Genomic DNA, 17,500 nt, shown 5'->3' with positions numbered 1-17,500 from the left:
AACAAAAATATGTGAAATGAAAACTTAATTCTTAAGAATAACGTAAATTTACATATACTGACTTGAATGAAAAATACAATGAAGTTAACGACGAAAGTCTTGGGTAATTTACATATTAAACTTAAATCTGCACGAGAGGAACTCATCTTAAGAGCTGGCTAATCTCTCTTCAATGCACATATGAAAACATAAATAAAATCATGAATAAACTACTGTATTTACTCTACACTAGATCAGCTTTGTAAGAATATATATATATATATATATATATATATATATATATATATATATATATATATATATATATATATATACTGTATGTTCAAGTGCGTTTCCAAAGGCACTGATGAGATGTGACATGAGCGTGGTTACTAAATAACGAGATTTACATTTCCCAAACCCATCAAATATACTTGCTTTAGGTCTCATTTAACACCTGTATATCTGTCAGATCTTCCGTCCACTGGACAATCCACTAAGGGTTTTTTTTCATATTCTAAATGAGACAATATTAAGATCTGTTGAGTTTAGTAGTATAGTAGATCATAATAATACAATTTCATATTTTACTTTTAACAAATATAAGCTACTAGGGTACCCAAGCCATGAAAAATGACGGCTAAATATTTAGATAGATATGTACACACAAGCACAAACTCAGATTAAATCCTTCTTACCCTCTTCCCCTTTCATAACTACAACCCAGCAGTACCTCCGAGTCTAAAAGTACCCGGGGTGGGGGCTAGAGCTAAAGTTTGAACAGGCTTTAACGGTGAGGGTTCTGATAGGGTGATTTCAAGTCTAAGAACAGATTCCTGAATTTGACAGGTATATGTACAGTGGACTTGAAATGAACTTATACCTCTTTTGATAGCTCGATTGTTTCGGCACAGGACAAAGGTTCGAAACCTTACCCAGTCAGAAGCATTTATCATAACTGAATTTCCAGGGGATATACATTCCCAAGGGTAGAATTCGATATAAAATGTCATTTGGGTAGATATTTACATTGATTAAAATCAAGAGACTTGGTGATACATATTCAATTTTATATATATATATATATATATATATATATATATATATATATATATATATATATATATATATGTACATATATATATATATATATATATATATATATATATATATATATATATATATATATATATATATATGTACATATATATATATATATATATATATATATATATATATATATATATATATATATATATATATATATATATATATATATATATATATATATATATATATATATAAGTTACAAATACCATTAATATCGATTTCACACTGCCTTGGGATCTCAAACGCTTAGGAAAATTTCTTTAATGATAAACATATCTGCCCGGCCAAGGACTCAAACCAAAGACTATATACTGAAGGAAGATAGGAAGGCTCAGGCTTCTAACACACAAATGAGTGTGCTATGAAAAGATACCAGATACTCCCATGCGAAACAAATGGCGCCATCTCTTGAGCGAGCAACCAAACATTCAGAGCGGTAATGCTTTCGGGTATATAGGATGGAATTCGATTGTAAATTTTGCGACATATTTGTTCATAATTTGCATTACTATGTCAGTATATTTTACTCACATATTCATGATATTTTTAAATTTTAGGTAACTAAATTGCAAATCATGTTTCTCAGTCTATTTTTCAGAAATTCAATAGCCCTATCTCTTATGATTTAGTTATTTTTTTGCAAATTTAAGTATTGTACAGTATATTACAACCATTTTTAAATGTTCTATACAATACCACATACGAATAAATCAAAACATACTGTATATCTGATTTGTTGAACTGAGCCACAAATGCTTATGTGTAGGCATACATTTAATTACAGTTTGTAGGCCACTGTAATATGGAGAGATATTAGGTGTATAAAAACACAGTTGTATTTTATTTTTTATTGAAATGGAAAAGCATGATGCACTCACGTATAGTTTAGTATATCAGAAGGATCAAAATAACACAAAATTGTATCACACACAAAAATAATCATACGGGGGTTGGAAATAGAAATAAGGTAGCATACAAGCCAACAAAAAATGAAAAACAAAAGAGATTTACTGTGGATGCCTTGCCTTAATCTTACATCCAATATCAGTGGGGCTTACTCATTAGCATCACATACTGCATGTATTATACTGTTTGGACTCACCGTTCTTTGTCCTTAGGGAACCTGTGAAATACCAAATGAGGATCGGTTTCTTTTTGTTTATGGCACACAACACACTTGTGTGACTTCTTTACTGTCGGCGCCATTTTTTCGTTCGAGTCAACTATCAAATTTTGAATATAAACAAACAGACGACAAACGATGTATACCTACAACGCCATCTGAAATCGGAGCAACCAACTATTGTGTTCACTTTGGAGTTTCCAACTAGCGTATTAACATTCTATTTTGAGCCTTCCTATCTTCCTTCAGTATATAGTCTTTGACTCAAACCTCGAGATCGACAGAATAATGATAAACATTTGACTGTTTAGACCAGCCAAACCTTTATTCCCATTTCTATCGATAACAGGGTATTTGTAGCTTATTTGAAAAATGTAAATCATGAGTGTCACTAATGAAATTCGACACGTAATATATATATATATATATATATATATATATATATATATATATATATATATATATATATATATATATATATATATATATATATATATATATATATATATATATATATACATATAAATATATATATATATATATATATATATATATATGTGTGTGTGTGTGTGTGTGTGTATTAATAACAACATCAGCAACAATTGCAGCCGTTTCTAGTTCACTGCAGGATAAAGGCCTCAGACAGATCAATTCATGTCCGAGGTTTGGCCAGTTTTCATCACCAGTCTGACCAACTGCAGATTTGAGTTGGTAAGAGAGTTTTATCTGATAGCTCACAACTAACTCATTTAGTATGGGTAGACTTGACTATTACAGCTTTACTGGTCATAACCATACACAAACGCTTTCATCACGTTAAGGTACCCTGACTAAGAAAGGGATATATATATATATATATATATATATATATATATATATATATATATATATATATATATATATATATATGTGTGTGTGTGTGTGTGTGTGTGTGTGTGTGTGTGTGTGTGTAATTACTTAATGGATTCTTTTAACCTATATTAAACCAAGAAACAGCTTTACTGTTATGCATACATTAACTAAAGAAATGCTGATAATGTTTATTTTACAACTGATTTAAACTCTGGAGCGTCCTTATTAACAAACACAAATTCAAATTCGCAGGTGGATGATACAACACAGTCAGGCGTTGGTCAGGGCTGAGAAATGTGACAATTTTCTTTTTGTATTATTCGATTTGTCTTCGTTAACTACGCTGATTATGAGAACATCAAAATACACCATAGTCATACACCATCTGGCATATAAACTAATATTCTTTAAATTATTTGAATCTGTAATGAATGATGATATTCTCCATTCAAAGAAATTCCATTTGGCACGCTGTCCCAAACTCGTCCCACCACTTAACTATGCTGACGATTGTTATCTTGTCACTTGTACAGGGACATGTGTTGTGATGATGAAAGGGAGTAATAAACACCTTTATAAGTAAACCCAGGTAGCTCCCGATAGCATATAGAAAATTCACACCATTTTTCTAATAAAAAATATTCATTCTTAATAAGAAAATGATCGATGGACAATTTACCAACTACCAATTATCTATCCTCTACCTTCCTAGCACACTTTTTCGACACTTGGTCGTCAAATAATAAACTGTATTAGTTGGGACAATCTGCCTCTGATGCCATCTATTGACGGTAAAGTAAAACATGTTACGATATATGGGAGGGAGCTAGGGGAGTCTGTGTTATTATGCCTTTCGTAATGTAACAATATTGTTATTCTACGTAGTTTTACTAACAATACATGTCATACCAAGAAACATTAATTATCTTTTGGTTTCATAAAAAGATAATTGAAAATTAAATTAAATAACTTTGTAATTAATTGATTGTCTCACCTATTTCAGTATATGTGGCATATCTGGAGACCCCCTCTGACCCACAAATGTAACAGAACTAACGATTGTTTGCTTAGGAAATATTTCTGTGACATTTATTGTGAAATTTATAATTTCCCAAGAATTAAGTTGTAGCCAGACAACAAGGAACATCAAATTCACGTGCGTCTGTTTTATAGCAGTTTTGTGCTCAAATAGCAAAAGAGATGAAGTAATAGAAATTACAATTAGTGGCTGATGGGGATAATCAGCAATTTGGTACTCCACTGTTAATGCCATCCACGGACCATGAAAATAAACAATGTGTAGAGCTATTTAATCCTTGCATTCTGGAACCTTCCATGACGTCATTTTGGTTGAAAAACAGTCCAAATAGCCTTCTTAATTGAAGCTAAATATGATTTATACCTGCCACACATATTTATACACAAGTATCAATTTATCATCTTTCCCAATTGGGGCTCATGGGCTTATAGCATTCTGTTTTTCCAACTAGGGCTGTAGCTTAGCAAGTAAAAATAATAATAATAATAATAATAATAGATATCAAGCCTATATAAAGTGTGCCGTGAATCAATACTCCCTCTCCCCATACCGATGGTCTGGGAGGGACCAAGTAGCCATACGTCTGGCAATGCTGCCGAGCGAAACAGGAAAGAATATATATATATATATATATATATATATATATATATATATATATATATATATATATATATATATATATATATATATATATATATATATATATATATATATATATATATATATATACAGTATATATATATATATATATATATATATATATATATATATATATATATATATATATATATATATATATATATATATATATATATATATATATATATACTGTATATATATATATATATATATATATATATATATATATATATATATATATATATATATATATATATATATATATATATATATATATATATATATATATATAACCAGACCCATAGCTCTCTATTATAAAGGGGAGATTAACCAGCTCAGTCAAACTTAAGGATGACTTTCCGTAGACCCTTTTCACAATGATCTTCCCAAGGGAGTTGCCCTAACCAACCAACCTTAGGGAGCTGTGAACCGACATGAAACTTGTGCACCTCGTTGTATCCGACTGAATTTTAAATGGTTACAGAACTTTAGTCCAGATTTGCACTGACCTTCCCGGCATGATTAAATGAGTTTTTTAGATCAGCTGATTCAAATAATAAATGCAGGTCATGTGAAAGGGTTTGCATGCAAGCTCGTACGTTGATTTGGACCAGGTCAATTTTTAAACTGAAAATAAGGCCAGCATTTCCTGCATGAAAAGTAAGATGTGACGTCAAGAATGTTTTTTACATTTCACTTTTACGTCCATTTTTTATTTGTCTTTAGTGAGCTGGAATGTTGTTTGAATTTTTAGGCATGTAGAGACAGCGTCCTTGACTTACTTGAGTTGAACTGAAATGAAAACGAGAGAGAGAGAGAGAGAGAGAGAGAGAGAGAGAGAGAGAGAGAGAGTTGATAGGAAAATATTATTGTATGTCAATAGGTACCTAGATGAATAAAACCCCATCAATTATCTTTTAACAATATTTTACTGCACGTGTTTCATACACACTCATACAATGTAAAACTACTGCGTTTTTTATATCTCTCGCTCTCTCCCGCACTGATAATAGAGCAATCTATTTAGGCTTACCATTGCTTGTGTCAGATTGCTTGATTTTCTGTGACATTCTTGCTCTCAACTGCTTGTATATAAGCTCGTTATCTGTTGAATAAGCTTTACTGGCATTCACCTCGCCTCTCTGTTAGCACCTAACAGCCACCTGGCACAATATAATCCACCAGCCTCCCCAACCCCACCCTTCGATGAGTATAATTCAGTACAAGCAAGGTACAAGCTACTGATTCCCCCAATGTTCCATCAGTACACCAGATATACCTAACAGAGGCATCTGACCGCAAGAAGAAAAGTCATCATGAAAGTAGATACAACATTAATAGGAAGACGGAAAAATCTCTAAAGTACTCAGTTCATTACCATTATTAAAATGTAGGAGATTAACCAGCCCAATAAGTCAAGCTACTGTACCAACCGTGTGTCACATGATCGTACATAGTAACGACATTTCATTTTGTGTATATATTATGCTTGTATCTTCGCTCTCCCCTCGCACTAAAAAGAACCTGAAATAACATGTCTGTTTTTCTTACCGTTAACTGTTAACCGATGCGGTGTTGGTTGAACAGGAAATTTCCTGTTACATTAAACCTGAAATTATGTGTCTGTTTTTCTCACCGTTAACTGTTAACTGGTGCGGTGTCGATTGAACAGGAAATACCCTGTTGCATTGAGTTTTTGTATATAAAGGAGTGTGTTCTGTAATAAGGTTACTCAGTTGCTTTCATCCTGTCTTTGAGTCACAACCTTCTCTCGGCTCGTCACACTACACTCTTACAGAGCTGGTCCGATTAAAATCAGAAGAAAAAAAAAAAGTTTTTTAAAGCTATTAAAAAGAAAGAAATATCTTAAAGATAGAGAGATAAAAGATAAATGATTATATACAAATTTATGTTAAAAAACTAACAATTTAAGTAAATTGGTATCAATTTGCAAAACATCCCTGTAAAGTTACGGAAGAAAAGCAATCGTTGGTTCCAGTGCTCAAGATGTCCCTAACTTGGTCGAATAAGAACGCTTCCAATTTCTCAGTGTGACACAACACTAATGTTTGAAAATAATATGGAAAGCTACAGACTAGTAAATGAAATTATTTGTTTTATGAAGAAAAAAAAACTGAAGGTCTTGAAACAAATAAAGAGTTGAAAATGCATAATTGCTTAAATACCACCACCTTTTTAACAAGTTTGGTACCTTTGCATTGAACAAATCGTTACGAATATCTGATATGATTTACATTAGAGGCGAATGTTTCTTAGAAAACTTAAAAGTGCAAAGGCTGTCAACTGATGGATCACTTATAAAGGATTAATTACATATTACTGTGGCTACTATAATCATGCTCATAACATAAAATCGTTAAGCCAGGATAAGATATTAGACTTGAGGGTAACTATCTCCCCCAGAAATTTTTGCTTAAATGATTTTAAGTCTTTTGTAAGCACACTGAGAATCATAATATCAAAAATTAATGAGAACCATCTTGACATGTGTAAACAATCACGAAAAATCATTATCTTGGTCGATAGATACATTCCTTACACTAACAAAGACCTCAAAGGACTGCGACTTATTATGAAAATCAAATATTGCCGGCTCGTTTACCATCATTCAAGTTTAATCAATGTAATGGAATAAATCGCTTACGTTGGCAAAATGCTTATCGTATTCCGTAAGAAATAATTTGTCAAGTGTTGCAGCTCTTAAGTTATTTTCCCATCTGGAATTATATAAGCACTGATATCTTCGGGTTGTTTACTTTCAAATTCAGTGATACGTATGATTCAGTGGTGGATAGCTTAAACATTTACAAATAGTTAGATAGAAATAATGAAGTGCTGACCTGGCCCGTGGGCACAGACATTGTAGAGTTGAGTCAAGAACCTTTAGATGGCACTGAGAGCTTACTTGCATGCAGAACTGGGAATTAATGTGTATTTAGTTGCAATGTATATATTTTTTATGTGAAACAAAGAAAGTGTCTATCGCTATTTGAGAGTGGTAAGTTTGGTTTCAAAGTCTGCATTTTTAGGTGTCTTTCTTTTGGATTTGGATTAGTCACTGTTATTAGTAAAATAGAAATCTTAAACATTATCTGATTTACTAAAAATGCCAAGTCGCTTACCAAAATTTCATGTTTATAGGAAAATTAGTCATCACGAGCAAAATTATCACCCAAATCTATTTTTTTTTCTTTTCCCTACTGAAGCTACCACGTTGAGGTTCCCCCTGACAGGGCTTGGGGAGGACCCCAAAAGGACAGGACAGTGACTGGTCTTATTGGAGTAGTTACGAGGCAAGAGTCTCTTTTTGCTATTTGTGAAATTACTATCACCGGTAAGGCCACGAGATGTCTTACAGACATTCACTTCTAAAATTACTTTGACATTGCAAATTTTCAAATGGTGATTATTCTTTTTTCATTGAAAATTAAACATTTATCGTTGGATATTTCTAATAAGTCGTAATGTTATGAAATTCAAAAGTTATCATCATCCTCATAACTGCATCAGATCTTATGTATTACTAGTTATGCAAAATGTAATTAAATCGGTATCACGTGAGCTATTTTGGTAATCTATTGCAATTTAGCATCTTCTAACAAAACTTTGCAAAGAATACCATATATTCTATTTTGTGTAAACATGTATATAAATCAAAACACTCATGTTTATTGATGTGACACGGACAATCATCAACACGTTTAATTAAGCCATCAATATTAGGTGTGCTGTGCGGTTTGCCGACAAGATTCTATTAGATTAGTAGCTCATATTCTTTTACATCTAATACATAAAATGAATTCCAATAGCTCCTTATATAATATATCTTCGTTTTATTTTCTTCCCTTATAATTATTAAGACTCGAGAGAAACGGTGGTCGACTTCACAACCTCTTACTGGCTGGAATCTCTGACTCTGGTGTCCAGGGCCCCTAAGGAAAGGGACCGGGCCATGGCGGTCTTCTGGCCCTTCTCTACATTGGTAGGTTTCAGATTAGTCTCAGCTGATAAGATTTGCGATTGAGAAACCTCTGAGTGAACAAGATATTCTCGATATGGTTACCATCATATCTAAGTTACGCCAGAGCCTCTTTTAGAAAACGTTTTTATTTTAAACAGTTCGATAACATCTTTTTCATAATCTCTCTCTCTCTCTCTCTCTCTCTCTCTCTCTCTCTCTCTCTCTCCTCTCTCTCTCTCTCTCTCTCTCTCTCTCTCAATGTGGTAATTTCTTTACATACAAAATAGCAAATACATGGAACAGACTTCCAGGGGATGTAGTGAACAGTGGCACGATAAACGAGTTCAAGAATAAGTTAGACAAGGTCATTGAAACTCTCTAAACACAAAAAAAAGCAAAGGGAGTGTAATAGTTTAGAACACCACGCTCTCCATTTACTCCAATATAATGTAATCCTGCAGTTCTGACCTTCTTGCACAGTAATTAGGTGGTTATTTAAATTCTGGGAAAGCAATAATTAGCAAGATATGTTGAAGAGGGGAGAAGGGGTTATTAAAAGTAAATAACTCGGTTACCTCACTAAACGACATGGAACTGACGTCAACATAGTCAACCAAACAGATCGTGATGCCAGCGTACATAAACAGAAGTTCGTGATGCCAGCGTACAGTTGATATACTGTATATTCAAAATATACTTAATCAAGAATTGTGATTACTCAAAAGTGTCACAATTTGTAAATTGCATATTTTAAGGACACTTTAGAGTAATTAATCCATTTTTGATTAAGTATATTTTGAATATACAGTAAATCAAATGTACGCTGGCATCACGAACTTCTGTTTATGTACGCTGGCATCACGAATTGTTTGGTTGACGATGTTGACATGTCAGTTCCAAGTCGTTTAGTGAGGAAACCGAGCTATTTTCTTTTTATAACCCCTTCCCCCTCTTCAACATATATTGCTAATTATTGCTTTCCCAGAATTTAAATAACCCCTAATTACTGTGCAAGAAGGTGAGAACTGCTGAATTACATTATATTGGAGTAAATGGAGAGCCTGGTGTTCTATACTATTACCCAAATGGAGTCTCTGTGGATGGACTAAACAGTGTTTGAGACATCTAAATCGTTGTAACTCTCTCTCTCTCTCTCTCTCTCTCTCTCTCTCTCTCTCTCTCTCTCTCTCTCTCTCTCTCTCTCTCTCTCTCTCTCTCTCTCTCTCTCTCTCTCTCTCTCTCTCTCTCTCTCTCTCTCTAATATATATATATATATATATATATATATATATATATATATATATATATATATATATATATATATATATATATATATATATATATATATATATATATATATATATATATATATATTACTTTGAATTAAGATCGAGTAGTTATTTGTCCTTAATGAATGATCGCTAGTTAAGTCTTTGAAGGACTAGCAGTAACGAGGTAATAATTGATTAGGTAATTGAAATCAGTTAGTTCAGGATAAATCTTCGGCTATTTCCTTATATGAAATTTTGTGTTAACCCAGAATCATACATTAAGAGTTTTCATTAAAGCTTACGGAGAAGCTCTCCAAAGCATGTTAAACATATCTGTGGTTTAAAGAAAAGAATTTGGTCTAACGGTATCTTCTGCCTAAAACTTTACAGTTTAGCAACTTGAAATTCGTCATCAACACCCTACCATACTAACAGGCTTCGGATTTTTATAACAAAGTCAACGTTTGCAAACTAATAAATTATCGTGGTATTTATACTAATAGTTTCACTGAACTGATGGTGAATGCTTGCATTTATAAATAGATAAACCCACAACCACATCTCATGCATTAGTTTTTCCGTTTATTCTTTAAAAATGTATACTGAATTAGCTTCCTTTCTTTCGCAGGTATGGGGTTTGATAGGGCTTGCACTATTGTTGATAGGACCCGTTTCATTTGTTCTGAACTGGCTATTGTCGACCTACCTTGACCTCGAAGCGAAATACACTCTCGCCTCCAGTAGCTTCAATTTGTTCAGGAGTTTGGTCAATCAGGGAAATCGCCTTGTGAGCAGAGGATCGCCACTGAGATTCGTTTTCCTATTCTGGTACCTTTTCTGCTATAATATTTATGGTGAGTTATCGCACTTTATTCAACAGTCCATTGATTTCTGATTTTCCTTTAGTTCCATCATTTTTTTTTCTGAATGGTTTCTAAGTAACGCACGTAACATCAATACTGATTTTCTATTCACCCATTCCTTTTTGTTTCCAAGTCACAATGTTCTAGCCTTCGATAGCAAAATATACTTCAAGACCCACATGCACTTATAAGCATACAGATTTAATTAAAACTTTCTTGCACGAAATTTTTCACATATCGTAGTGTAAAAGGATAAAATGAGTGATTATTATTTTCAAACTTTTTTTTTTCTATTCTTCTTTACTTTACATATTCGTTTCCTGAATGCCTTTTTCTTGTCCACTACCGGAGACACTTAACAATGCTCCACTGCCAATGAAATAATACACTACACTACACGAAATTCTCAACCAAAATTCATATTCGTTGTAATTGGGACTCAGTAACTGCTAGAATTACCACTTCAAATAACCACCTCTCAAACAATGAAGTCGGCCTTTTTAAAAACAAGAAATTTAACTTTTCTGTTCTTTTGTTTATCGCAGCCATGTACTCTGGCACCTTGACCGCTTACCTGGCGATTCCGACCTTCGAGCCTCCAATCGATTCGTTGACCGATCTCCCGATGGCCGCCCGAGATGGATTCACCATAGGGACCCTGAAGGCCTCAAGCACAGAGCATCTTTTCCGGGTGAGAGATACAGCTTAATGCAAGAAAACTTTAAATTGAAACAGTTAAAAACTTGGCACATGACTTATTTCGGTCACTGATTAAAGTTAGCCGCTCAAAAAGTCAAGATGGCTTGACACATCACTTTTATTTCATCAACAGCAGTAAAATCATAATCTTACCAGGTGGCAGTTTTCTGACATATGACACAGAAATCGGTGCTACTATAGTGTGAGGTCTACCGCCATATGTCGCCTACCCAGGTTGAGGGTGAGGTCTACCTCGTGACCAGCGTCCCACAGCTCCTAAATTAGATTTTCCCTCGGCCTAAAAGAGATATCATCGATTGAGGGTACTAAAAATGTTGCTGAAGGAGTTTTATAGAAGAGTCATTCTGACAGAAGAAGCAGCACTCCCCTTTTTAAGAGAGCACAATCTCTTGGATACAGTTCAAGAAGCAGATCTATTTGTGTCATTCTTAGAAGATGTACGAAGTGTGAATCGCTAAAATAAATGTATGGAAATATATGATAACCTGTTTGATGTATGAAGAGTGTATCGCTAGAATAAATGTATGGAAATATGTGATAACCTGTTTGATGCACGAAGAGTGTATCGCTAGAATAGAAGTATGGAAATATATGATAACATGTTTGATGTACGAAGAGTGTATCGCTAGAATAGAAGTATGGAAATATATGATAACATGTTTGATGTACGAAGAGTGTATCGCTAGAATAGAAGTATGGAAATATATGATAACATGTTTGATGTACGAAGAGTGTATCGCTAGAATGAATGTATGGAAATATATGATAAGTTTATTTTTACCTTTATTCCTGTTTTTTAATGTAATTAGAAATCCAATTATCTGATTAAGTCATTTCTAAGATATGTTTAAATTAAGTGTTTATTGCTTAAACAAATGTATGAAATGTGTTTTATCTATGAGGGACGTATAATTCAGCAGTAGACCTCACGCTATAGTACTAACGGGAGGTAGATCTCACGCTATAGTGTGGTAGACCTCACGCTATAGTAGCACCCAGAAATCTACCGCTCCCTTAATAGCCAAGACACATTTGGTTACTTAACCACTGCAGCGTATGTGTTTACGAGCTTGTGTTTGTATCTGCGTTATTTTAATTATCTAATTAATCACTTAGTTTAACTAGTCTTTGCTTCACGGTGGCTCGCTTCGTTCACAATTTAACATTATCTCATTGCTCCTCTTTCATGGCAAGCGATATATGTCGCATACGCGCGTTTGCCAAGTTGACGAGTAAACCCGCATTCATTTCCTCTGTTCTCGTGCAAAGGCAGCACAGGAATAATATCCTGACAGCCATCGCGTGTTGGACACAATGGTTTCTAGCTGTTAGGTAGACCGGGGAGGGGGGCGGGTGTTCTGGGTCACATGTTGACATACTGCTACCAGGTGGAATGGGTCAGTAGTTTCATATACGAGGTCAGGCTTTTGAACCAGGAAAGGCAGATGCTTTAGAAATATTCACAGAATTCACTATTAAACAACTGATATTTTTAGGCTCACAATTGACGTATGTTTCCATTTTCACAAAATAAGGACCAAGTATCACTACTGAACAGCTAATTTTGTATACATCGTTTACTTCTTTTTCTGAGAAATTTTGAGAGTCAAAAAGCCTTGATTACTTTGAATTTAATAACACTGACAAATCATAAGCTCATCTAGCCCTATAGTCAAATTATAAAACTGAAAAACCAATAGATATGAGTAATTCATTTTATCTTAATTTAGTTTCAAAATCATTGGAAATTTCATTGGCGTTAGCTCGCATATGTTCTTTCAAATTACCTTAAAACTAATTCGACAGCTTTTGTTCAACGGGATTCTTCCCAGAAGTTTCAAGTGAGCAAATAGTGATAATAAATGGTAGTTTATCTTGCTTTTAATTCTTCGCTGTGATCGGCTGATGAATTTCGCCACCAATAAAATTGACTTCTGTTTTATCTCTGTATTGTGTACTAATGGTTAGCCGTTTATAATTCTTCAGTTTCATCGTGGTGATCCAGTCCAAAAGTTTCCCCTTAATGATTTCCTTTTTATATCACTTTGAACGAAGTTGCTTCTGCATTCTGATTTTGTTTTACTCAAAACTTTCAGAGAATATTATGTTATGAAAGGTTCATAATGGCCATAGATGATAGCTCATATAAGCCTAATTTAAGTTAACGATGAAATTGGTTGCATTTATCTTTTTCAATATCGCAAAAGCTTTAAGAAATCCTTTTATTAGTGTCGTAACAATTTGTAATGAGTTGAATCTAATCGACACAAAAAGATATGTGATTTGTTTTGTGCAGGAAACTTCGCTTATCACACTAATGAATTAAATGTGATGAAGACTAAATATGAATAAAACTAAAACTAACCAAATCTGTAATTTCAAACTTTGGCCTCTTCGAAACGGGTCTCTTCCAGTACGCTGATTCTGGGATATACAAAGAAGTGTGGAGCTTATTTGACCCTGTGAAGAGTCTACTGCCGACTCCTGACGAAGGTTTTGACAAAGTAAGTTTCTTTTATTTCAATTACCTCTCTTTGTTATGTTTTCCATACTTTCTTTCAACATCAGGCCACATTTCCATTTTATATATTTCCTTTTTTTTTATATATTTTTATATGTAGTCTAGCTATATGCACTTGTGAGAATTAAGACTAGTATTCTCGTTTAATGATATTCAATGTTATGGAACTAACATTTTCTAGTACAGCTGGTATCAACCAAATCCATATATCACATTAGTACTGGTTTAAGTTCCTATCCAATATTTGATTTACTTATCTATCTATCAGTTTATTTTTCATCACTTGGTTAAAAGCTGATAAATTTACAACTGGTGTGAGATCCATATGATTGGATCTCTCTCTCTCTCTCTCTCTCTCTCTCTCTCTCTCTCTCTCTCTCTCTCTCTCTCTCTCTCTCTCTCTCTCTCTCTCTTGTAGCCTGATGATTGATGAAGAAGAAAATCGCAATACTGGAAAAATAACCCTTTGTAGCCAAGATCTTTAAAGAGATACTGAAGATTCTTTTTTATGTTTCATTCGCTTCTTTAGATGTGTTTAATTTCAGGTTTTGGCCGAGAAATTCGTGCTGATCAACTCGGAGATGAACGGCAAAATAAGAGCGACTGTCCGGGGCAGAGACAAATATCATTTTGGCAGAGATACTTTCTATCCGCACGCATACGGCATCGCCTGCAACAGTGGAGCTCCTTTCAGGCCGAAGTTTGATATCCTGTAAGTTCCAATCATTGGTAGGTGTGTCAGTGGAGGTGGAGAAACACTCGGGTCATTTCCCCTAATTGACAGTTAACATCTATGTTACTTTCTCCCTGGAATGGTTTTGAACAACTTCATTTTGCATGAAGAATGCAATGGAAAAGTTATATTCAAAATCATGTTATTCTTATTTCTAGGTTGCTTTCATCAAATTTGCTTCAAATTCTAGTAGATAAGATAATTTTCGGTGTCCTGAAGATCAATTTTGCAGTAATAGGATCTTAAGGACTCCTGGGAGTTTGTGGCTAATGTCAGAGTAGGCCCATGTCAGCAATTTTATATAGAAACGTTTATGAAATCCATACGAAAATCTTCAGTATCTGTAAATAGCGACAAAGTTAATTAGAAATTAGCACTTTACTAGTAGCTTTCGAAATTATAGCCACGCCCTAGACGATCGTAAGCGATTGTGGTTAGGAAAAATACACTGACGCAACTATTTTGTCCTTCGTTTAATGTAGTTGTCGTTTGTGTGGTCGTACATTGATTTGTCACTCGCGAAACGAATAGCGTCGAACAGAATTTGAACGAAGGCTTTTTGTCTTTAGCTTTGTTTTTTAAGTCAATGTTCATTTGCAATGATAATGAGGGAAAATCTGCATATTTCACAGACAACCTACTTATAATAACATGTACTATTAAGCATTTATGAAAAGATGGTAGTTCAAGAAAATATCATTACGTAACGTAGTAAATAAAAATTTCATAATATTTTATTTGAACATACAGTGTATAGCAGAAACTCACAAATAATAATAATAATAATAATAATAATAATAATAATAATAATAATAATAATAAATGTATAAAGATCGAAATCAGGATGGCTATCATTAAGCAATTTGGAAAGCTAATAGAAAATGCACGTTGACACTCGGGCACACTGTTCTATCTACTTTCTCTTACTCGTGTTTTGTTGGAGTTTTTATTGATTATATAGGAAATATTTATTTTAATGTTATTACTATTCATAAAATATTGTATTTTTCCTTCTTTCATTTCCTCACTGGGCTATTTTCCCTGTTGGGGCCCCTGGGCTTATAACATCCTGCTTTTGCAACTAGGGTTGTAGCTTAGCATTTAATAATAATAATAATGATAATAATAATAATAATAATAACCATCACTTGAAATATTTAATTCAGTTTCAGCCTCCTACACGGTGATTTGTTATCATTATTTTCATTATTATCATTATTATTATTAGTAGTAGTAGTAGTGGTAGTAGTATTACTTGCTAAGCTACAACCATAGTTGGAAAAGCACAATGCTATAAGCCCAGGGGCTCCAACAGACAAAATAGTCCAGTGAAGAAATGAAACAACGAAAAATTAAATATTTTAGGAACAGTAACAACATTATAATAAATATCTCCTTTATGAACTATAAAAACTTAAACAAAACAAGACGAAGAGAAATTAGATAGAATAGAGTGCCCGAGTACACCCTCAAGCAAGAAAACTCTAACACAAGGCAATGGAAGACCATGGTATAGAGGCTATGGCATTAACCAAGACTTGAGGACAATGGTTTGATTTTGGAGTGTCCTCCTCATAAAAGATCTCCTTACCATAGCTGAAGAGTCTCTTCTATCCTTACCAAGAGGAAAGTGGCCACAAAACAATGATAGTGCAGAGACCCCTTGAGTGAAGAAGAATTGTTTGGTAATCTCAGTGTTGTCAGGTGTATGAGGACAGAGGAGAATCTGTAAAAACTAGGCCATATTATTCAGTGTATGTGCAGACAAAGGGAAAATGAACCGTGTAGTAGGTTGGCCAGGGCACCAGCCACCCGTTGAGGTACTACCGCTAGAGATTTATGGGGTCCTTTGATTGGCGATAGAGTACTACATTGAATCCCTATCTCTCGTTACGGTTCTTTTCCTTTTCCTACACATACTCCGAATAGTCTGGCCTATTCTTTACAAATTTTTCTCTGTCCTCATACACCTAACAACACTGAGATAACCAAACCATTCTTCTTCACCCAAGGGGTTAACTACTGCACTATAATTGTTCAGTGGCTACTTTCCTCTTGGTAAGGATAGAACAGACTCTTTAAACTATGGTAAGCAGCTCTTCTAGGAGAAGGACACTCCAAAATCAAACCATTGTTCTCAAGTCTTGGGTAGTGTCATAGCCTCTGTACCATGGTCTTCCACTGTCTTGGGTTAGAGTTTTCTTACTTCAGGGTACACTCTGGTACACTATTCTATCTATTTTCTCTTCCCCTTGTTTTGTTAATGTCTTTATAGCTTATTTAGAAAATATTTATCCTAATGTCGTTACTCTTATCAAAATATTTTATTTTCCCTTGTTTCCTTCCCTCACTGGGGTATCAGCATCCTGCTTTTCCAACTAGGGTTGTAGCTTAGCAGTTGATAATAGTAATAATAATAATAATAATAATAATAATAATAATAATAATAATAATAATAATAATAACAAGGAGAGCAATCCAATGTAGTATTGTCTGGTCAGTCAAAGGATCCCATAACTCTCTAGCGGTAGTATCTCAACGGGTGGCTACTGCCCTGGCCAACTTCCAACCAAAAAAAATATACATAATATTTTGTATATCATATTACTATTAATTAAGTTTCCCATTTTTTGGTTTATCATTAGATCCTTCATTTGGTATAATTTCC

General features: G+C 33.8%; 1 protein-coding gene across 1 annotated transcript in view; it reads left to right on the top strand.

Moving 5' to 3' along the window:
* The window catches only part of LOC137641216 (glutamate receptor ionotropic, delta-2-like), a 26,761-nt gene that overhangs the window by 1,462 nt on the left and 7,799 nt on the right, over positions 1-17,500 (top strand). Inside the window, exons 2-8 of the mRNA XM_068373653.1 lie at positions 5,860-5,973; positions 7,970-8,097; positions 8,624-8,745; positions 10,624-10,849; positions 11,404-11,549; positions 13,993-14,082; positions 14,645-14,811. Coding sequence (XP_068229754.1) covers positions 5,860-5,973; positions 7,970-8,097; positions 8,624-8,745; positions 10,624-10,849; positions 11,404-11,549; positions 13,993-14,082; positions 14,645-14,811 — 993 coding nt within the window. The remainder of the gene's footprint in view (positions 1-5,859; positions 5,974-7,969; positions 8,098-8,623; positions 8,746-10,623; positions 10,850-11,403; positions 11,550-13,992; positions 14,083-14,644; positions 14,812-17,500) is intronic.

The sequence above is a fragment of the Palaemon carinicauda genome, chromosome 5 (genome assembly GCF_036898095.1).
Source record: "Palaemon carinicauda isolate YSFRI2023 chromosome 5, ASM3689809v2, whole genome shotgun sequence".
Classification (NCBI taxonomy): domain Eukaryota; kingdom Metazoa; phylum Arthropoda; class Malacostraca; order Decapoda; family Palaemonidae; genus Palaemon; species Palaemon carinicauda.
Note: the sequence above shows the minus strand (reverse complement) of the source record. Positions and strands in the feature narration are given on the sequence as shown.